This window comes from Rattus norvegicus, chromosome 1, assembly GCF_036323735.1.
Source record: "Rattus norvegicus strain BN/NHsdMcwi chromosome 1, GRCr8, whole genome shotgun sequence".
In the NCBI taxonomy this organism is placed as follows: domain Eukaryota; kingdom Metazoa; phylum Chordata; class Mammalia; order Rodentia; family Muridae; genus Rattus; species Rattus norvegicus.
In genome coordinates this window covers 110,643,435-110,668,121 of record NC_086019.1, presented here as the reverse complement: position 1 = coordinate 110,668,121, position 24,687 = coordinate 110,643,435, and the positions used below count along the sequence as shown (strand labels likewise).

Genomic DNA, 24,687 nt, shown 5'->3' with positions numbered 1-24,687 from the left:
CCCTGACAGTGAAATGGAACTTTGTGAATTAATGTCCTTGGAGCAAGGTAAAATACATATAGCTGCTGTGTATGTGTATGTGTATGTGTATGAATATGCAATCAGTTTAACATATTACTTACTGTCTCAGTGACTTGGACACACACAGGGGACTTATCTTAAACTTTTCCTTTATCAGAATTGACAATAGCAATGCTATAATGAAAGCCTAATTTGGAATATAAGCTTGGTAATGACCGAGATTAAAACAGAGGACCAGAATCAAAATTAAAACAATAGAACCCTAAAATTAAAACAAACTAACTTATTCAACAGACAAGAGATTCACTGTGAGCTGATCATTTCCTACACAGCAAGAGCATTGCACATGGTTGCACAATATTACAAGCCCTTAGGAATAGGGCAGTGAATGCACAAACATTATTAATGGGAAAGAAAACAAGAATAATTCAGAACACTGGTGTATAAAAGATCTGTAAACACTGCATGTTTAAGAGACTTAGAGAAGCAGAAGGCAGGGCAATGGGTAAGAGAGCACATGATAGTGTCTGTTATCCTTGTATCTCCCCATCAGGTTTTCCTTAATTAAAATTTAAAGAAAGATGCACTAAGATGTATAGGTATGTATCAGCTTTGCTTAGTGGGGAACAGCAAAGATAATTCTGAAATTTGACAGCTATGAGGCATTTAGGAAATAATCTAGGCATACATATTCATTAACCAAAAGATGAATGTCTGCAGAAGACAGAGATAGGAAAGACTCCCGATAAAGACTTGCTGTTGTCAGTTTGCCTATTCTTTCTGATCAGGTATTGTTATAAAGGGGAGAAAGCACTACTTGGTTATTAAAAGGTTGTTCTGAACCAAATGTGGTGGTACACACCTGTGCTCACAGCACTCAGGAGGCAGAAGCAACACATCAACTTTCTGATCAGACTAGACTAATTCGAGCTACCCTCTTTCCAGATGAAACAGAGAAACAAACTGGGAGCTATGAAATAGTATACAATAGTCCATGAGCAGAAATTAAGTGCAGACACCATGCTTATGATTCTCAGTTGAACACTTTGTCAATTCAGCAGCCAATGTCAAACCTTGCCTATGTCCTCCACTGGTGGTTTGCTACTTTAATAGATGTCACTGCATTCAAGTGCAGGGCACGTTTCTACAGAGGCAGTTTTTCTCCTGGTGATGTTTAATCCTGACAGAGGGGCTCAGTTGGTTCAGTTCTTGTCTCCTCTTGGCTCATCACCTAAACTTCTTGCAATGAAAGGACATGGCTAAGTTGACAAGGTTTCACTAGTTCCCTAGTTTATCTAGGGAGAAATCTCCCTCTCCATAGACCCCAGGCCATTTCCTCCTTGCTGATAGCCTTATTCTAGAGTTCAGTCATAGACACTCATCATGACTATTAACTTGGGCCTTTTAAGTCATAACAGAAACATTGCAATTCTTTTTTCTTTTATTTCTTTTTTTTCTGCAGAATCTGAAGAGTAGAGAAGGAAGGGTTCAGTGCATCAAGATGCCTTTTGAGAGCTGCAAAGCTTATGTAAGAATTAAGTACACAGTTTACAATGCCACAACAGTCTCTAATCTATTAAGTAACTTTTGTTCCATAGTAAACAAACAGTTGCTATAAAGATTTGGTTACCAAATTTCATAGTTCTTTTGTATTTATAAACCAATTAATGCATCATTCAAGACACATGGAGTACTACAGATTCTATTCTATTACTAGAATGTTTCACAACAACCTCAGATTTCCTAACAGGCTAGAGAGACTTTGGAAGGCAACCCTCCAAGCTGTTATAGATTTCTGTGGATTCTTAGCTCCATTAAGGTATAAATCTTGATGGTGTTGAATGTTCTCAAGAGAATAATATAAACCTGGTTGAGTCTGGAGGAATCTGAGACACTGTGATCACACACACTCTACATCAATTGTAAGGGAAAACATCATATTTTAAAATATAGATAGACTAGAAAATATTTATATTCACCCACAGGTGGATGAAGGCCACCTCCCAAAAACAAGGTGCATATACTTTGTCCTAAAAGAAATAAAACAATAGCAAGACTGCTATTTGAGCAGCAACAGGCTCAGCTCATGTCCAACACAAAACAAACGGGCCAGCTTTGATGAAACTGGAACAGACTCACACATGAAAATGTTTCCTTGGAGATTCTCCTTACCTGAGAGATCTGCAAACAGGCTGTGCCACTGACACAGAAAGTCAGCACTGAGCCCAGAATCCTGTGCTTAATTTGGCCTTTGAATTCTTCAAGCTGCTCAGGGTAGAACTGGGTAGTACCAGAATACAAATGAATATGATTTGTTGGCTTCCTGTCCATCTGGGGGCTATTAGCTGACTATCATGACCCACCCTCAACACTAGAGACCTGCACCCATAAGCCAGCTTAGTTGTCAAATGCATTTGTTCTTCAAAAGGCAACCTTGGTTTAGTATCAGTAACTTCTAACCTCTGTACACACCCATTCTTTCTATAATCTTTTCACACATTAATGTTTCTTAGAACAGGATGGTAGAATTTGGGGAGAAGGGAGTTTTCCTTTCTAAACTCAATAAAGGGTCCAACTGGAGTCATCGAGGATGTTGAATTCACTGAAACTAAGTCCTGATCCTCAGAGGTTGGACACTTACTTTCACCTCACTAAAAAGTAAGATATTCATAGGTTTGGCAACTGTAAAAGAAGAATATAAGAATGGTTCTCTCATTTTGCTGGCAAAATTTAGCCGGGATTAAGCTAACTGGAAGAAATACACCACCAAACTCATTCCTGACCTAGAAAGTCTATTCAAAGTATTTAGTAGTCTGTACTTTCCAACAAGAGACATCTGTGTTCCATTGTAGTAGGGTCGGGGGACAAATTTTACAGACTAATGAAACTCCCTCTTTGTAAGGCATGTAACAGATGGTTTATAGATCCTTGCCAGATAATATTGCCCCATTTTTCCTATTTTAAGACAATGTAAACTTAGATTTATATGTGGAAAATGCCCCAGTCATGGGAAAGGGTGCATAAACTCCCAGTAGTCCTTGCAGGTCCTCCAAGTGAATCAATTACTGATCTTAACACATGATCACTTTTCTTTTAAGTAACATTTCATTAGACCATGACTGAAAAAGAAGATTAAAGAAAATGTCCTTAAAATATTTCCTTTGAATAGTCATAAATTTGTTCTGGATCAAGAGAACACCAAAAGCCAAGGTCATAAGATGACACGGTGTCCTGCTGACACCCAAATTAGCCATTTCAGAAGTTTTCATTTTTATCATGAAGATAACCTTAATCCTGCAGTCAGAAAAGATGTTGAAATCAGAGTTATTTAGTTCTTTGTTTTACATATTTTTTAGTATAGAATAGAGCCTATTTAGGGACATGGGAAGGGGCATTAAGAAGGAAATAGAAGGGAAGAGAGAGCCATTTTGCATAACTTAATACTAAAGTATTGGTCAAAAAATCTTTTGATTTTGTTGAGCTGCTTTGGTTAATGCCATCTTTTTTTGAAGTCAGAATTGGGTATTTTTCTGATACACTAGTAGAAAGATTTACCTTTCCAACAATGACAGCTCTGTTTAGTTAAAACCTAAAGAAATTTTACAATGAGAACAGATGTCACCATCTCAGAGCCCAGATTGGCCCCAGTTCTTCAAAGAGTTCTGCTGAGTGTCCCTAGGCAGAGAAGCACAGTAGAGACTCCAAGCATCATTTCTGAAGTGATGGTGGTGCTCTGAGGAACATACATGTGAAATCTGGAGGTACCACTTAGAGTGGACTATAAGAAGGTACCCCTTATCAGTGCAGAAATCACACAACTCAAGAGATTTCAGGAACCTCAGTAGGATCAAACTCATCTTTATGTGAGGAGATGAATGTAGTTTTTTGGGTGTGCTCTGATAACCACTCCTGGTTTGGGCCAAAATTATTCAAATGCACGAATCTGTGTAGTCTTCAGCAGTAGACACGAGAGGAGAAAGTGTCTAAATCTAGATCTAAACCTCAGGCATATGTGAAATGAGATTAAGCGGGGTGGGTTGTCTTTCTGTCATGCTATTCTACCTCTGGAGCTTCCAGCACAACCAAACAATTAGCTTGGATGTGTTCAGAAAGAAACAAATGGGCATTTTTACCAAAATAAGTTTATCTGACTGGCATCCTATCAACTGTCTAGTGAAAGTAACAGCACAAGGAAAGCACGTACCCATTTTCTTCTGTGCTGAACTGTATACAGTGCTTTACATGACTCCCTCAGTTGAAGGAGACAGAAATATAATCAAAAGCTCAATATTGCAACTTCAGAGTGATCGTCACCTTAACTCCACCATGAAGGACTTACTTCCATAGTGTATTTTCTGGAATAAATGTAGCCTTTATCTTAACTCATATGGTCATAAAATGTGGGTGTGTGCAGAGCAATACACAATAACCATCACCTAAAATACCTGTGCTACTCTTCAGATATAGGTTAGTGTAGAGTGTTCAACCCACATATGAAAGCCCTGGGATAGGTCCCCAGCACCCTGTGCTCACAGGGGTGCATGCCCAGGATCCTGACACTGGAAAAGTTGAAGTTGGACACCAGGATCATTCTCAACTCTACAAAGAGTATGAGGCCAGCCTGGCCTTCAGGGCTGTTTCAAAATAAACTAATTGACTGACTAATTAATTAATTATACTGAGGAAGAAACTCCATATGATATTTGACATTGAAATTGATAAATACAATGCTATTTTCTTCACTAACTAAGATCTGCATTAATTTTACATTCCTATGTCAAAGGTAATTGTCAGATCCAAAGCTGGTAGCCAAGCTTCAGTTTTGGTGGGGGTCATAACTAGAAATGCACTTTCTGAATTACAGTATTAATGTGATGAAAAGCAGTTGTAAAATAAAATGTCAAAAGCAGAGAAATGACTATCAGCCAGACGAAGACTGCAACTGCCCCAGCTTCTCTGAGAAGTCAGTCTTCCTGTGGAGGCAGTCTTCTTGTGGCCATGCTCTGTTCTCAAAACTTGACCATCTAATGAATCCATTTGTACTGTTTAGACACAAAGTAGAATCTGGTGTTTTTCTCATATTTAAATCTCATATTTAAATAATTATATATATAATTATATCACACACTACTTTCTTAATAGAACTTCTAGACTCTCTAGTCTTTTTCAAGCAGATTATCTCCAAGGCAGCTGCTGATTATGTCTTTCCTTAGTGCGTGTTTCTTCTATGTGCTGGTTGTTGAATGTGACTGGGGCAGAAGCTCCAATGCTAGTGCAGCAATGTTTTTGTCCTTCTGTGGAAGAACTGAAGAGGTTTGGCATTCTGACTGGCCAAGGGATGCAGGCTCATGTTGTACCTGAAAGGTAGACCCTAACTGATGAAGGACAAGACTGTCACCCATACCCTTTAAATGGGTATCTGGAAATCTTGTGGAACTAAAGATATCTTTAAATGTTTCATTTGTCATTCCTTGTTGGATAACACACAGTAATATTAATTTTTATTTTTTTATTATATATTTCTTTACTTACATTTCAAAAGTTATTCCCCTTACCGGTTTCCTGTCCATAAGCCCCCATTCCCTCCCTTCCCCCTTCCCCCATTCCCCCTATACATCCCCCATATTCCCCTGCACTGGGGGTCCAACCTTGACAAGACCAAGGGCTTTCCCTTCCCCTGGTGTCCCAACAAGGCTATGCTCTGCTACATATGCAGTTGGAGCCCTGGGTCAGTCCAAGTACAGTCTTTCAGTAGTGGTTTAGTCCCTGGAAGCTCTGGTTGGTTGGCATTGTTGTTTTTATGGGGTTGCAAGCTATTTAACCCTTTCAATACTTCCTTTAATTCCCCCCACCTCCAAGAGGGTCCTGTTCTCAGTTCAGTGGATTGTTGCTAGCAATGACCTCTGTATTGGACATGCTCTGGATGTGTCTCTCAGGAAAGATCTATATTCGGTCCCTTTCAGCATGCATTTTTTTTAGCTTCATCAATCTTATCTAGTTTGGTGGCTGTATATATATGGGCCACATGTGGGGCAGGCTCTGAATGGACATTCCTTGAGTCGCTAAACTTTGCTTCCATATCCCCTCCTATGGATTTTTTTCCCTTTTAAGAAGGAGTGGGAGCATCTGCATTTTGGTCATCCTTCTTGAACTTCCTGTGGTCTATAGATTGCATCTTGGGTAATATGAGCTTTTTGGCTAATATCCACTTATCAATGAGTGCATAACAAGTGTTTTTTTTTCTGTGATTGAGTAACCTCACTCAGGATGATATATTCTAGTTCATTCCATTTGCCTATGAATTTCATGAAGTCATTGTTTTTGATAGCTGAGTAGTACTCCATTGTGTAGATGTACCACATTTTTTTAATCCATTCTTCTGTTGAAGGGTATCTGGGTTCTTTCCAGCTTCTGGCTATTACAAATAAGGCTGCTATGAACATAGTGGAGCATGTGTCTTTGTTGTATGTTGGAGCATCTTTTGGGTATATATGCCCAAGAGAGGTATAGCTGGGTTCTCAGGTAGTGTAATGTCCAATTTTCTGAAGGACTTTCAGACTGATTTCCAGAGTGGTTGTACCAGTTTGCAATCCCACCAACAATGGAGGAGTGTTCCTCTTTCTCCACATCCTCGTTAATCAAAAACACTAAAGCAATCTTTTTCACTGTAATTATTTTGGTAAAACAAAATATCCTATATATTCACTAAAAATGTATTGGTTATGGTGATTTAAAGAATTTAGGCTTGCTTCTGACTATTAATAAAAAGTGTATATTCTTTGGCAGTGTTTGTTGCTGGAGCACACAAGTCTCACAATATACAAAGTTTTCTTTCTCCTAATTTTCTATTCAATCTCCATGTAAGTTCACCAGTTTTATCTCTCACCCCATTTTACTGGTACATATGATATTGACACCTACATGGACATACAGACAATCGGGCATACAGATATTAAATAGAAATAAAGGATGAAAGGGGAGGAAATAAGAGAACAGATTTCCCATTGAGTAAACTGTCCCATAAAGTGTCAAGCAGGGACCTGAAGAGATGACTAAGTGGCTATCGTCACTTCCTGCTTTTCTATAGGATCCACACTGGGCATATCACACTGCCTGCAACTCCAGTTCCAGGGACTCCAATGTCTTTTTCTGGACTCTGCAGGCTCCTAAATGCACACAGTGCATATTCAGACAAGCAGGCACACAATACCTACTGAAGCTTTTAGGCATGAAAGAAATTGCATTTCATTTAAAGATATCAATGACAAAGATTGTCCTAACCACATGACTGCAGTGTTGACAGTAGTAGAGGCATACTTTTAACTATGGCTCTCAACATGATTCAAGCAACTTCATTTGTTAAATGGTTTCTTAGAATCTGTTAGAATATCAACAATGAGAAGCCAGCATGCTTTTGTTGCCTGAGGCTGAGATGGGTCAGTGTCCTGTCATGAGAAGTCTTACCTACCTGGCTGCAATCCGACCAAGCTCTAGCAAACAGAGACACACTTCTCGGGGCTGCTTATGCAGAACTGGAAGAGAAGACAGACATAAACATCTTTACAATAGAAAATATTGAAAAGTATCCATGGGAAAAAGACTTGCCAATGACCCTACTCTTGCCCTCACAGGCAGAGGTGAGCTACTTTTCATTCTGCCATTCATAAGACCCACAAACTGAAGATGCACAGTAGTTTTGGGAAATCCAATGAAGTCTTGCTGTAAAACCCTGCTTTCAGTTAGTTAATATTAGTAAGTCTGTGTTTGATGCACATGTAGCAGTAGCTATGATATAAGTAAGGTAAACCTCGCACACAAACTGTGCAGTGAGGATTAACCTTTTGAATATATTGTGCACACTCCCGATTTTTATATAAAATTGAATTAATAAGGATAAAATTTATAAACTACAATTCTTTGTTCACCTCCAAATAAAGGCATATGTCAAATGGGACCTACAATTTGATGTTCTCTGATAATCAATTATTGATGATTTAGAAAAAGACACACTCCACTGACTGGATTCTTAAGTCATGTGTGTATAAAAATGGTCCCATCAGCCATGAGACAAGCTGATGAGAAGATTTCTTTAGTTGCTATTCCTGAATTACATGACGCTATTGCATGGTGAAGCTGTTCTGTGCATGGGCTTGGGCAGATCAATGCAGACAAGACATGCTTGCCTTGCTGAGTCAATGCGAGGAGCAGTGTTGCTTGTTCTAGCCTCCTACTCAAAATTGGGGCAATTAAAATGTTATATCTAACATCGAATAAAGAATGTAACAAATCCTTACATGGGGAAAAGTCTTCACAAAGCTATTATTCTAGGGGTTGGGGATTTAGCTCAGTGGTAGAGCCCTTGCCTAGGAAGCGCAAGGCCCTGGGTTCGGTCCCCAGCTCCGAAAAAAAAAAGAACAAAAAAAAAAGCTATTATTCTAATAAGAAAAATAATATTTATTGATAAGACAAATAGAACTCTTCTAATTAATAAAGCTGGAATTTTATAATTCAAGTCCTACTCTCTATTTATTCACTTAATCTAAATATTATAATTTCCTGTCTACACTCATTATATAATAAAAATGTTTAACAGGATTTGCTTGGGATAGATTTGAATATTAAATATATTTGTAATTTCATGTGGTTGGAATAGTTATTCAAATTAAGTATCATTAATAATATGGTTGTAAAATGTCACTTTTAAACTTAGAAAGTCAGAAATGCTTACTAAAAGCATAATTGATCATGGAAACCCTGGAATAAAAAATATTCCCATTCCTAATAAGCAAAGGAGCTTCAGTTGCCAGTGAGGCATTCTCATAGAACCTAAGTAAGGAGTCCTGAGTAGTTTCTAATTGAATACATATTCTTTACATAAATATCTCACAGCTCCAGATATACATGTGTCAGCTGACTGTGGCTAGGATGACAGTCAGCTCATAAAGCCTAATGTGTAGTTCAGTCAACTTCAATTCAGTGACTAGGGGCATGTGTCGTTATACAGACAGCAATGTCAGACAAAGGACAACACTGAATACCACAGAAACAAAAAGACTGAAATCAATCCAACTCATCTATTTCTTCATATCTTAGCTTTTTAAAGCATGGCACTAAAATTAAACACCGAGTTCTGAGTGGGAGAAAGAATGAATGGAAGTGAGGAAAGGAAGATGTTTATGTCCCTGCTGCTTCCCTCATCTTCAGTGTGAGTGGTGGGAAGGAGACACAGTGTCATTCACTTCTAGATGCCAGTGAGAGCTATGTGAAGGAGACACAGTGTCATTCACTTCTAGATGCCAGTGAGAGCTATGTGAAGGAGACACAGTGTCATTCACTTCTAGATGCCAGTGAGAGCTATGTGAAGGAGACACAGTGTCATTCACTTCTAGATGCCAGTGAGAGCTATGTGAAGGAGACACAGTGTCATTCACTTCTAGATGCCAGTGAGAGCTATGTGAAGGAGACACAGTGTCATTCACTTCTAGATGCCAGTGAGAGCTATGTGAAGGAGACACAGTGTCATTCACTTCTAGATGCCAGTGAGAGCTATGTGAAGGAGACACAGGGTCATTCACTTCTAGATGCCAGTGAGAGCTATGTGAAGGAGACACAGTGTCATTCACTTCTAGATGCCAGTGAGAGCTATGTGAAGGAGACACAGGGTCATTCACTTCTAGATGGAAACATCAAAACAGTAGTGGTCAGGACAAGTATGCCCACATGTAGGCAATGACCAACTGTTAAAAAGAAACACCTGACACAACTGTCATGACTCAACTGTAATGAGATCTGATGCCTTCTTCTGGTGTGTCTGAAGACAGCTACAGTGTACTCATATACATAAAATAAATAAATCTTTTTTAAAAAAAGGAAGAAGGAGCAGTCACAAAGACTCAGTGGACAAAAAGTCTGAGAGGACCCAAAATCTAGAACAATGTGGTTCTTGGTAGGGAGAGTTTCCCTAAATCATCCCTACCCAGAATCACAGGGCTAAGGTTGGGAGCAGGTAATGCCCAAGATGACTCACAGTCTGGCATCATCTGGCCTTGATGAACAGACCACTCCCCAGAGAATGCCTACAATGGCACCAAGATACCCTGGTAGACAGAGCAAGCCTAAGATGATTGCAAGCCTGTGACCCATAGCATTGGTGGAGCACAGCAAGATGACTCACAGTCTGGCATCATCTGGCCTTGATGATTTTGTACAAGTAAAGGCTACAATATTTAGGGCAACCTAGAGAGAAATGTTTAGGTGTTGGTTTTTTGCTTTTTGGTTTTTTTTTTTTTTTGGAAAAAAGGATAGAATAAAACACTATTGACATGTTTTAAAATTAAAAATATATCATAAATTTATGACTGAATATCATCTCATTGTAGGGAATAATTCCTATTAAATCTGAGGGGAAGCGAGTAAAAAGGTAAACTGAAGGGCAGTCTGAAGATCAGTGTATTAGTTAACATTATAATATCAATGAGCTTCTCTTACAGTAACATCTTTATTAAAAATATGTAAGTATGTGATATGGCACGTTATAAAGCACACTATACTTATGTGACATACGACATTCACAATGAGTATGATGACTTGGTGGTTTCTGTAGGTATTCGTATTTCCTGTTACAATCTATATATTCAAAAGCTGAGGGCTGGGTAAGTGTAGGGTCAAGCACAAACTGTCCCCTGTGTGTTGTTACTCTGGGTGATACCCACAGTGAAATCTAATTTAAATACAAGAGCTGCCAAGGGTTGCCATTTATGAGGCACAGAGCAAATCTAAAGATTTCAGTGCCTACAACAACAAACTAACTGGTCTGCAATGAAGAAGAAAGATTCTCATAGATAACTGATGCTGGGTGTGATGACTACCATTAATTATAAACTTGATGCCTAGCAGACTGGCCTACTGGTGCAACTGAAGTAAGGCCAGCCTCTGAGAATGCCCAAGTCAATTGACACAGAAGGACTAATCTTCACTCTGAGCAGGGCATTCCCTGAGCAGGAATCCCCGGCTATATAAAATAAGAATGTGTGTACAATGTAAGCTCCTGCCTCTGTCATTTCACGCACGCACACACACACACACACACACACACACACACACACACAGAGAGAGAGAGAGAGAGAGAGAGAGAGAGAGAGAGAGAGAGAGAGAACTAGAATTCCAAAACAAAATATGCCTGTCTCCCTTAGTTTGATTTTGACAGATGTTTTAGTTTAGCAACAAGAAATGAAGACATCACATGGCTGAGGATTTTTATCAACTCAATAGGTTTTAAAACAGAGCGAGGATGCACACAAATAATACACACACGTTCCACACGGTGTTCTCACACATGAGGGAAGCACTGTAAAGGGGAAGAAGTGTAGTGAAGTCCGGTGAACAATATGCCAGCCCAGGGCTTCCTTTCTCCAGCGTTGTGATCAGGGCAAGTGTACCTGTCGGTTTTATGCAGTTACTTATTGTCCTTTAATTTAAAATAGTCCTATACAACTTTCTAAATTATGCAAAGTATGCATTTCTGTAAGGGGTATAGTATTTGGAGGTGAAAAAAATGAGTTCACATCGTGGCTACCACTTGGGAGTAGTAAAATGTGATCATAAATTATTTAATTCTCCCTGACACAAACTTTTGTTTGTTCAGTGACATTGACTGGCAGACAACAAGGGGTAGCAGATGTGCCGTGCTTAGCTGCCCTTGATGAGCATGGACATAAAACCATCAAACCTGAGTCAATGTACACCCCACCCTGCAAAAGCTACAGAACTGCCCAGTATCCTTTCAAGCAACTTCAATTCTTTACAGTCCCTGAAGCTGCCACACAGTAAGCTACCCAACAGTGTTCATATACCGAGTGTTATTCTCCTGGACATTTTCCTAGACACTGTGCAGACAGCTAGTTCTGAGAAGTCATGGCTAAATCTCCAAGTAATAGCTGGTGTAGGAGATGGTTGTAAACCCCTGCAGTCCCAGCACCTAGAGGTCAGGATCCAAATCATCCTTAGCTACATAATGAGTTCCCCCAGGGTTGGCCTGAACTGTTTGAGACCATTCTCAGGAAAGAGATAAAAAGAACAAAAACAAATTAAATGTAACAAATTAAAGACATGAGTTAAAATGCTAAAACCCTATTTTTTTAAAGTAAAAGAAGCTTCTAAAAGAAATCAAAACCAAATAACCCTGAAGAAAAGTCCAATGAATGCAAACGCGTGGCACAATACTAATACCTGACAAATACGACATTCATATCGACAGACTTGATTCAACCCAGAGACGCATTCTTACAGTTTTCAGTACAGAAAACTACAGGAACAGGAACAGGAACAGGAACAGGAACAGGAACAGGAACAGGAACAGGAACAGGAACAGGAACAGGAACAGGAACAGGAACAGGGGGCTTGTCACACAAGGGAGGCAGGCATCAAGTATTGTTTTTCTGATGCAGCCAGTGACCAGGCAGTGTAGGCTGAGGACAGTTATTCTTCAACTCCAGAGAGGTCCATCTCACTCCAGTGAAGTATCTCACTTTAGTGAGGCCATAGATTTGCTATGGAGAATGTCTGGAACCACAGATCGCAGGCTTTGTTAAAAGTCCTGCTAGTCAATGGTGCATGGAAAGAACAGAAACCACACAACAAGCACAGGCACAGGGAACCAGAACTTAAAGGGCGACAGTCACTTGAGTCATACAGTGCATGCTACACAGCAGACAGCAAACCCGTTTCTCGGTGGGCAGATTCTTTCTCTGAGAAACAGATGAATAGTCATTGCGCTCCAGGTCCTACAATCAGTCAACAACATGTTGATATTGACACCAGTACTGCAAGCAATTTGTGTGCTTTCAGAGTTTCCCTGACCACCCCCTCCCCCACCTCCCAGATAATAAAAATGTGTGCGATCAGAGAAAATCAAACCAGTCACTGGGGGAAGAAAGCTGACATATTCTAAATGAGTTTTCTTTTGTTAGTTGCATGAACTGCTTATAAATAAAAGCATCACTCTTCAGGAAAGTGTATTATACATTAAAAGTCTTAGAAAAATCACATAAGAGCATCAATTTATGACATTATTTTAAAATATTTTAAACAGAATAAATCAAATGTTTCTGATTTTAAATTACAAAACGAGTCACATAAAAATAACCAATGTCATTTTAAAGGTGATTAAAATATCTAAACTGACACTTGAAAATGTCAATTGCTGATGGAAGGAATATTGACAAATATAGTCTAATAATTTTTATATATTTCTTTTGAAATAAAAATATAAATATTTTACTGCTTTGTAACCTGTTTTTATTTCATGTTTTAAAATTCTCTAAAATAATAAATGGAGAACTATTTTGATACTAGGCTTACGAATGACATACATTTACATTAGAAGAAATATCTATTGCTATCTTTTTCGTGTCAAATATAATCACAAACACTGAGAAAGCATCCAGAAGGGCTAATGTTTATCTAATGGGTCAGCTAGGTCAGGGTAGGTATCACATGGACACGGTCAGAGCTACAGCTACACAGTGTGTGCAGAAACACAGCCTCTGTGGCAGGTTCCACCCAGCTTTTGGTCACCTGAACTCTATAGCCTCAGAGTTGAAAGGCTTCCATAATATGCTAATGCATGAAAGGCCAGTAAATGGTCCTCTGTGTCAATCACTCTAATTTCTTCCAAAGATGCATTAAGCAAGTTCTCCATGTCTCCAACCACATGCTGTAAGACTCTTTACTACCAAGCTTGCTAGCAAGTCAAGATTGTATCACTTACAACCTAATTACTCTCCATTCTTCTTTCATAGTCTGGACATAACCTTTAGAGGTACATAGGCATGTCTAATGTTTACCTCATGCATTATATCATATTCCTTTCATAGTCTCGGGAATATGAGTTTAATTTTGATATCTAGAGACCATGACAACATGTTGAAAATAACTTTGAATGCCAAGGATATGTATTTTTATTTTTTCAATGTCTCAGTGGACATTGTGGTTTCTGTCTTTTATAATTTCCTTTAGAGAAGTCAGTAAAAATTTTAAAAGTCAGTTAAGGTATGCAACTGTGTCTAAAGACCAGTCTAACCTTCTTCAGTAATATACTCAGAATCCTACATGCAGACTTTTCTTAACTTTTCATTTATTCACATTTTCCTAGCATACCCTGTGATTTTATATCTCAGTTTACTTAACTTACTCTTTTATCAGTAGGCTACTCATGTCCTTTGTCCCGGCTTCACTTTGCTTATTTTTGAAGCAATATTTGAGTACAATTATATCTTATTATCTAAAAAACTGACATTTACAGGAGAAAATTCTCTCTCAGAATCTTAGAGTTAAAGTAGGCCAAGTGTGGTGTCATTGATACATAAATACCCATTATTTGGGAGGTTTGGACAGAAAATCAAGAGCCCAAGATCATTCTCAGCTACAAAGCAAGTTCAAAGCCAGCTTGAGTTACATGAGGCTTTTGAAGCTATGTTTAAATAATAATGATAATAATAATAATAATAATAATAATAATAATAACAACAACAACAACAACAGGATGACCTGCAGGTCACACCGTGTTTGTACTATGTCCTGTACAATATTTTCTTTCAAGAATCAGAAATGCAACCAACAGGAGAGACACCTGGAGCTGGCAGCTGCCACACTCCCCATTTCACTCTCTATCCTCCACCACTCAAACTTGGGGATTTCTTGACATTTGCTGCTGTGGAAAGGGAACAGATAAAGTCAGCTATGAGCAGTGGAGAACTTCTGAGAAATAAGTGCAGGGACAGGGCTGTACTGGGCAGCTACTGGCTACCTCAGAGAGAAGGCGGCTTCCTGTGTGCCCTCCGAGGAGCGTGAACAGAAGCCTCTTCACATGGGCAGCACTGTGATCTAGTTTATCGCTCACTCAGACACATTCCCCCCTCCATCAGGGCATCTTTTTACCTTGCTTTCTGGTCAAAACACTGGGACACAAAGGATGTTTTTCACTGAGCACCACTGAAATGAAATCTTAAGGTAGGAAAAAAAAAAGGAAAAAGAAAAACCGTGCCCTAAATTCCCTTTCAAAAGGTGAAGCATGAAAGACATCAAGCAGAGCACACAGCACTATTGTTGTGGAAAAGTCCAAGGCCAAGGCCAGCAGCTTGGCTCTGCAGCCTCCTCAACACGGTGCATAATAAAAACACCCAGGGAGAAAGGGCTCCTCTGGGAAATGAGATTTCTCTTTGTCCTTCCTCTTTATTGTCATTAATATCCATGGGCCCAGCTGTTTCCTTTCTCCAGCTAATCCTAAATCAATGCTATAATATTGACCCCTTTTTTACTGGATCCCCAGGCCTCTAATACATCTCCTTCCACCCACTCTGAGCCCCAGAAATTTCAAATGCATTTTTAATTGAGCAGCAAAATAGAAAGCCTGATTAGCAGATTTAGTTTGGTACTGATCTTAAAAATAGTTTTTAATTTTTAAAAGGCTTGAAATTTTAGATGTGGCAAATCTGCTTGAATGTATAAGAATCTTTTAATTTATATTTACAAGATAAGATACAAAAGATAAAAACCAAATGTATACGAAACAGACGTAATAAATTTTATGTATAAACTATCATGAGCTTTCCTTTCATAATGCCACCTTCTTTCATAAATAGAAACAAAGAGGCTATCTAATTTTTCTTCATATAACTATACAGTTGCACAGCAAGGCCACTAGATACACTGCTTTAGGGTCTACAGTTTCAGTATAAAATATATTATTTATGACTTAAATTGAGTTGAGCGTTCCAGAGCATAAAGACAGCACAAATATGAATTACAGTGGTATTTCCAGGGAGGAATCTGGTACCACATTAAATTCTGCTAAATTCTATTGAAAGTCCTATTAGTCCAGGCAACAAAATGACTCACAGACTCAGAGAAAACCAAGCCAAGGCCACAGAGATATTCAGAGCTATTTGTAACCCATTTGGTTTTATAGTATAAGTGAAAAATGCATCTTTAATCAAAGTCTATACAATAAACAACCTCATAAATTAATGCAGATGTTGAAGTATTTTGCCTATGCAGACATTCTTTGTCAGTTCATAATTTGAAGGATGAGGTTAACCGTCTCCATACACAGGTGAGACACAGGATGCCTTCTTCACAACTGACGTTTGACTGACTATACTGTTCAGAGACAATGTTTGTTTTCAAACTATTTTCAATTTACTTCCTATAATCTTCAGTCCATAACCCTAAACACCTATTTGTAAAGTTGCTGTTGAGTTGAAGGAGGCAGCGTCAAAGATGCACACACCTGTCACCAAGAAGAATCAATCAAAGTTCACTTGTTCAATGACCCTTCGGGGAGAACCCTCTGCATATGCCACATTACTGTGTAATTATTCTCATTCATCCTTCTCTAAAACTTAGAACACCTTCTCTTCTCTGCTGAGGCATTTCACAGACATTTAGTGACCATCTTTGCACATCTCATTCCCTCACCTTAGAACACATACAAATGACCTTAGTATATGAAATGTCAAGTTCCAACCATCACTGTGAGTTTGCTGGATTTAGCAGAGAAATACTATTATCCGAAGCTCAGGGACAAAGACTATATTAACTGGAAGGTAGTTTATGTACTTATTTCCCTGAAGAATGGTTGGCTTACTTTAATCATAATATTTGGTATTATATGATTTGGCAAATTGATTTTTAGAGCCTTAGACAAAAAGGACAAAGCTTTTCTTTATTCCATTAGATGTCCCCATTCTTCACTTTGTTATACTTTGCTGGAGCTGATTGAGTTCCAATATTCTGCACATTAGAATTACATTGCAGGGGGACTTCTGCAGTTAGAATTACATTGCAGGGGGACTTCTGCAGTAAGCCTGGACATTCAATCCCAGTGTGTCAGGCAGTATGGAACCACTCGCTAGTTCAATATATCATATGTTTCCTTCCAAGCAATTAAGACTCTCACTGTGTGGTCTGGAAATGGAGTTGCCAAAATTTAATCAGAAGACAAAACCGCAGGGAACAGCAATCTGGGAAGGTATTTTCACTGAGGTGTCTGTCTTCTCTGTCACTTTAATATCCCTTATGAATAACTGATTTTTAACCCCAAACCAGTTAACTATATACACCAGTAAGTTTCAGTTTCAAGAAAGACAGAACTGAAATTTTTACCCTTCACAGAGGTGGCAACACCTTGTCTTCTCTTGGTGGAGCACAAATGACCTTCCAAGCGTGGATTAAAGCCTAGTGGTAAAAACTCAGCTCTGCCCACTCCAACCCTCCGTTCAGTGAGCATTGACAGCACTCTGTTCTCGATGCAAAATGCTCTGCCACTTCTATCCCTGTATTTTATGAACCAGGTAACCAGAAGTAGGACAGCGGGTGCATTTTTCTCTCTTGACCTGGTAACATTACAACTGCAAAAATTCAATTTATTTCAACTTCTTTAAAATGATCTGGAAATAACAGCACACAAAAACTATAGGTGGATACACTGGAAGAAAAGGCAGTGGTGAATACCTCATAGCTAAAGCCTTGAAGGAAGTACATACCCAGGCCTTCAGATTCAAAAAGACACGTTTCGTCAACTCCCAAATCTCGGCACCAGGAGAGGAAATTGGCTGTGTTGTCTCGGGCAAAAAAGGAGCCCGAGGGTGCACTTGCTTTGCAAGGAATCTTCTTCAGTGGTAGGGTCTAGAAAATAAAGAGATTTCAGTCTGGAGGGATGCTAGGCAAGTCATTACAAGGCACATTAAAAATGCACTTATGCTTTTAAGAAGGTGCTTTGAAATTTACCTCACATCAGTAAATATGTTTGTGAAGAACAAAGAAGAATGTAATGTTGTAAAAACCCAGGAGGCTGCACATCATCTATGCTGTTGACATGCATTCCCATCTCAAGTAAACATACATGAGCAGACTTATTTTCTTTTCTTCTGTGATTGCTTTGGCTTTTTCTTTCATCCAAATAACTTCTCAGTCTTCTTCAAAAAGTACATAACATGTATTTTTCATATCTGTATTACAAAGGAGACGAATGTCTCCTAGGATGCAAGCATATAGTGTCAGGTTTGCAAGATACAGAGAGTGTGCACAAGCTAAAACAAAAAGGCAGCAGAAGAGATCTCAACCTCACACCTCTCCACCTCACATCTCTCCACACTGGGACCAAGACGGCATCCTCAAGGTCTTTAAAGGTATCAGTCTATGATAGTCCTTCCAGGCTCCTTTCTTTTAGACATATGATGCAGCTTGACCATATAGAAATAGTTCCTGTCTAAACTTGATGTCTTTACCTTTAACAGTATTTACATTCTATGTGACTTCACTTTGGACATAAGAGGAAATGCTTAGGATGCAGGTACATCTGAACCTAGAAGACAATCCTGCTAACATTTTCCCTGGAATCTCAGCTAGGAACTGCTGCTTGACACCACAGCAAGTGCTACAGGTTTTTCATTTAACAGAGCAGAACCAGTTCCCAAGCACTGCACAAAGCCAAGAAACTCATGTGATATTAAGGCCCGAGTCAAGTATTTGGTAGAAGTGAGCTGTGCAGGACCTTGCTAAAGAGCAAAAAGATCCAGGGGAGACTCAGATATAGGCATGTCCTCTACTTACAGGAAAAGCAGCATACTGTGCGTTGCTGAGTTCACTTACAGGGCATTATAACGTAAGGGAAGTAGCCTGACTAAGTTGGTGAAGTTTACACACTTCTTCACAATGAGAGGGTCTGTGGCTATAGAATAAGAAATATTTGTGGCATGTGGCCCATACATATACAGCCATCCAATTAGACAAGATGGATGAAGCAAAGAAGTGCAGGCAGACAGGAGGCGGAAATAGATCTCTCCTGAGAGACACAGTCAGAATACAGCAAATACAGAGGCGAATGCCAGCAGCAAACCACTGAACTGAGAATAGGACCCCCGTTGAAGGAATCAGAGAAAGAACTGGAAGAGCTTGAAGGGGCTCGAGACCCCATATGTACAACAATGCCAAGCAACCAGAGCTTCCAGGAACTAAGCCACTACCTAAAGACTATATACATGGACTGACCCTGGACTCTGACCTCATAGGTAGCAATGAATATCCTAGTAAGAGCACCAGTGGAAGGGGAAGCCCTGGGTCCTGCTAAGACTGAACCCCCAGTGAACTAGATTGTTGGGGGGAGGGCGGCAATGGGGGGAGGATGGGGAGGGGAACACCCATAAGGAAGGGGAGGGGGGAGAGGGATGTTTGCCCAGAAACCGGGAAAGGGAATAACACTCGAAATGTATATAAGAAATACTCAAGTTAATAAAAAAAAAAAAGAAATATTTTTGGCTATGTCCTGCAAGGACCTGCCATCTGAGAGGCACATCTTTCCACTGAACATTAAAATTGACATGGAATACATACCACTGACATATTTACATGAATACTCAAATATGTATATGTTTTAGACACTATAGTTATGTTACATTATATACACACACACACTTATTTTATATATGGACCTGCCTACATGGTAATAAACCACTCTTTTCCCTTTTTATTAATATATGTTCGTTGTACAAATTTATGAGTTACAGCGTGACATCATCATGCATGCAAATAACTGTTGACCACATTCCCACCAGGCATCACCCTGTCCCCTTCCCTGAGTCTTCATCGTCTAGTCTCCCATCTTTGCACTCTGTATATCACATGTGCAATGTGTCTTCTGAGTCTAGCTTATTAGCTTAACATGGTGATCTCCAACCCCACCCACTTCCCTGCCAATGACATAAACCATTCTTCTCTATGTTGACTCTTCACTATGCAGGATCTGTCACGTTTTCTTTAATCATTCCTTTATGTTCTGGATGGGCGTCTAGACTGAATCCCTCCTTGGCTACTGTGAGTGACAGTAGAATACGCAAAAGTATATGGCCATCTCTAAGCCATATAGATTGATTCCTTCCAACACATATCTAGAACTATTTTAACAGGCTTTGCAGTAGTTTTATTCTTAGCTTTGTGAGGAATTTTCATATTGATTTCCAAAGTAATCGAACTGTTTTAGATTTACTGCCAATGATGATGTGTAACCCTCTAAAACCTTAGCAGCATTTGTTGTTTTTTTTTTGCTACATAGTAATATCTGGTTAGCTGATCTAGTTCATGTATCAGCAATGGTTTTTCAAAGAAATGCTTCCATACCTGAATCTCAAAAACTATCATATATATCATGGTAAAAATGTCTCCTTTATAAACTGTTCATGGGTACCAATTTCTATTTGAAAGCATGCATGTCTTTAAATCCAGCAGTTTGGTTCTAAGAATATACATTATTCAACAGTGCCTAAGTAGGAGAAATAGAAACAAAAATATGTCAGGAGAGACCTGGCGGAGTAAGAGAGAGTATAAACTCAATGTAGTTCTATATTATCATTTAAAAGGAACAAAAGATACATATAATGAGCATATATGTTCTCAGAATATACTCTTAGGTAGAGAGTAATTTACATGTGTATACTATGATTTTATTCTATGATGTGTGTAAGTATGCATAGATGGCCTACACATGATGTTAAATTTCACATAAAATGTTACTACTATCTATAAAATAAAAATTATAAATATGTCAACAAGAACATACATCAAATTAGGCAATAATTACCTTTGAATAAAGGGTTGGGTGATGAAGTAGGATTTTGGGTCACTTTTGATGTCAGATAAATCTAGCTTCAAAATGTGGTGAGGGGGACTAGTAAATCAATTTATTTTTAAATTTTGATAAACTTAAATTCTAATAGGCATGTGTAGATAATAGCTATTATATTAGATAGCACATTAGATGAAAAAGCAGGGCCTTTATCTGATGTTTCATAAAATGTATGTGACCACACTTCTACCTTTCACGAAAGGAGAGGTCATATCTCCATGCTCCTAAACCTCTTCAAACAGAATAGTCTCCATGTATAATAAACACACTCAATGGTACACACCAAAGATTTTACTTGAAGGATGAATGCTTGACATTAAAATGGAATGGATACAGTGGCAGGGTGCTTCAGCTTCAAATGGGTATTAGTAACAACTCCAAGCACATTATTTGTATAACCTATCCCTGGACACAGGGTCTTGTCCACTGTCCAGCAAAACACTAGCTCTGTGATACCCACAGTGGTCATGCACAGGAAATGCCGACTTCACTACTGATACATCATGGCATTAAGAAGTAGTGACCTGGAGTCTGTAGTGTCTATAGCAGTGAAGGCACACGATATATATTCAGGTATGGACCTCTCAACTTAAATGCCAAAGCACAACACCGTGAGTTAGGTTACTAAAAGGACAGCACATTCTTAGAGGTTGAGCTTATGCATAGGTCAAACTAAGCCACACAGTTTCACATGCATGAGTTTCAGCTATTCCATGATAGCTCAAATTTGTCTTGAATCGTGTATATTTCAGCATTTAGTGTTCCCCAAATCTGGGCCAATTAAGGCTAAGATGAAGAATTGTATGGATAATCTCTTGTGTACTGTGTAAAAGCACCACCTGTCAATAAAATTCTGATGGACAATAAGCTGAGGGCATAATTAAAAGGTGGGTCATCTGCCAGAGAGAGGAGAATTCTGGAAAATAGTCAGGCAGGAGTTTTCACCATCAAGATTCAGAGGAAGTCAAGCATATGAAATTGAGGAGAGGTAACCAGCCATGTGGCAGACATAGAACAGAATAAACAGGTTAATTGACGTGCAAGCTTGTTGGGGATGCGACAAGCATCGGCATTAATTCATAAATAAATGAGCCTCTATGTCATCATTAGGGAACCTGAGGAACATAGAAAAACCATGAATAATTTACAAAAAATTAGGTATTATCTGTCACCTACTCCAGTTATTTAAAAAGTCAAGTAAGTGAAGAGGACTGAGAAAATGCAATCTTTCATTCTCTTTACATTGTTAGCTACAACTTTATTTCTGTTTAAATAAGATTTTTCTTCATAAAAGCTCAAGACAGATTCCTACTCTTAATTACATCCAGTAGACATTTCAGATATAAAGCAGAAGATGATGTGGTACTGGCCAAGAAGTAATATTGTTTCTTTTCCAAAAGGTACGTGGAGTGTGCATTTCAAATATGCAGGCAATAAAGTCACTTTTTCCACAGTGGAAATAACATTTCCATTTGAATCCCTGTTGGTCTCAGATTCCCTGTATACTTTACTGAAAACTAATCCTCTCTCTCAGTAAAATTTTTTTGCTGATGTTTAATATATCAAAGTGTATAAATTCAAATACCATGTCACTTTAAAAAGAATAAAAATAAGGGGGGCAAGACGGTTCCATGGGTAAAGATACTGATACTGGTCACTCATTGTGATGATCCCCAAGCGCCACACAATGGAAGGAGAGAACCAACTCCTAAAAGTTGTTCTTTGACCTTCACATATGTGCAGTGCCACATGTGCGTGCACACACACACACACACACACACACACACACACTTGAAAAACAAATGTAACAGTCTGAATAGGTGGGTCAATGACTAAGAATACTTACTGCTATTTCAGAGGACCAAGGTTTGGTTCCTCGCACCCACATCAAACAGCTCCTAACTACCTGTTACTCTAATGGCAGGGAACCCAGTTCCCTCATCCACCATCAGAGACACTGCAAGCATTTGACACACATAAACTTACACAGGCATACAGACATAAATAATGAATTAACCTTAAACACAACACCAATTTTCTAAAAAGAGAACAATTAATCATTTTTGTCATTGTAGCTTCAGGACTTCAACACTTATTTAACACACATGCAACCAAAAGCATCCGAATAGAATCTTAAATGATCCCTCCACTTCCTCTCTAAAACAAATGTAATATGATACAGATCGGGCATTTTATCCAAATGCTGTTGTGGCCATCATATTATGATATCATGAAAAAACTCAATGAGAAAAAAAATACAGAGCTTTCTGAAAGCATAGCTTGCTTGTTTGCTTGGCATAACTTTCCTTCTTTAGGACAGTCAGGATAATTGCTTAGTAGGTCTACCACACCTTAGTAGGTAATTCCACAGCCAGAAGCATAGGGACAACAGGAACTAGAATCTATGAGTTAAACAAACAAACAAAATTTAGAGGCCACAAAGTTGGAGGGTAGAGAGGTGGGAGTGGGTCTGGGAGGAGCAAAGGGGAGGAGTTGGGATGAACACCATCAAAATTAAAATCATAATTTAAGAAAACTTCCAAAGAATAATAAAACACTAAAAGTTAAGACTTAAATAACACATGGATCTTTCTAGTTATTTGGAAACATCTCTGTTAGGATATAAGATAAGGGAAATGAACACCAAATCTAGATTCAAACTTTAAGCTTAAAAGAGACATAGGAAATAAAAGTTTTGATGAGTTAGAAACCTCTGTCTGAAGGGGGCTGGAGAGATGGCTCAGTGGTTAAGAGCACTGACTGCTCTTCCTGAGGTCCTGAGTTCAAATCCCAGCAACCATATGGTGGCTCACAACCATCTGTAATGAGATCTGATGCCCTCTTCTGGTGTGTCTGAAGGCAGCTACCACGTATGTATATAAAATGAATAAATAATCTTTAAAAGAAAAGAAAAGAAACCTCTGCTGAAAAGCAAAAGCTCATTCATAACTACTCATCAGGAGGCATCCAAGATGGCTTCAGGAATTGATGTAAGAAATTAAGTGGTTGAACTGATAGAGAACGTAGTATTAATCAGTGATTAGCAGAAATAAGCTCTCAAGCCATGGAGAAGCATGGAGAGAAATCTGAAGCCTTTTACTAAGTAAAAGATGCCAATCAGAAGTGCTAAAAGGACACATGCTACTTGATCAGCTCCATAACAATATAACAGGCAAAGCTAGGGAGACAATGAAAAGTGATCTGGGAGGCTGGAGAGATGGCTCAGTGGTTCACACTTGCTGATGAACCATGACGAAACCACGCACTCACACACTGTCTAATTCCAGTTACCTAAACATGCACATGTCCATATGTTCACATATACAATTAGACACATGCATGTGTGCAAAATAAAATTTATTTTTTTTAAAAAATCTGCAACAGTAGACATGGAGGGACTTAAGCTTTTAAGGTTAGTGAGACTACTCTGTACAGATGGCATGCTGGCGGTCATATGTTATTATTTACTGCCAAAATTCATGAGGAGAATGGAGAACCAGAAGTGTGGATTCTATGGTGATCTTGTGTGCTGCGGAAACTCTGTTAATGAAGATTCCTAGGTGGCAATAGATGCACCACCCTGATGAGCTTACCACAGAATTTTACTGTAAACTAAAAACATCTCTAATATTTGGAATAATAGCCAAACTTTTACAAAAGGAAAAAAACAGGGCCCCAGCTATGGAGGAGGAGAGTGAGGCTAGGAGACATGGCTGAAAGAACACAAAGCACAAGAAACAGAGTTTATAGGTTGGCCTGGTTAATAATAGGCTATACATTCGAAAATCACAGAGAAAAGGGATCGGCGACAGTCTCACTATAGGAAGGCATATGATGGTAATGTTAGCTACATTGATTTAAAAATTCATTGTGTACACAGATCCATGCTGTATATTGAAAGTCACAAATATGCATAAATTTTGCTACTGATACCTCAGTAAAGCTGAAAAGGGTACCTGTAATGTGTTCTATGTTATTAAGTGGCT

At 38.8% G+C, this 24,687-nt stretch overlaps 1 protein-coding gene across 14 annotated transcripts in view; it reads right to left on the bottom strand.

The window, feature by feature from the left end:
* Gas2 (growth arrest-specific 2) overlaps positions 1 to 24,687 on the bottom strand; it is a 133,621-nt gene that overhangs the window by 53,451 nt on the left and 55,483 nt on the right. For 13 of the 14 annotated variants that reach the window (XM_017589558.3, XM_063271101.1, XM_063271078.1 and 10 more), the window contains 2 exons: positions 17,565 to 17,706; positions 7,490 to 7,553 (listed from right to left, as the gene is read on the bottom strand). In XM_017589558.3, coding sequence (XP_017445047.1) covers positions 7,490 to 7,553; positions 17,565 to 17,706 — 206 coding nt within the window. Of the gene's footprint in view, positions 1 to 2,193; positions 2,302 to 7,489; positions 7,554 to 17,564; positions 17,707 to 24,687 lie in introns of all 14 variants that reach the window. The other variant, XM_039087544.2, reaches the window with a different exon arrangement.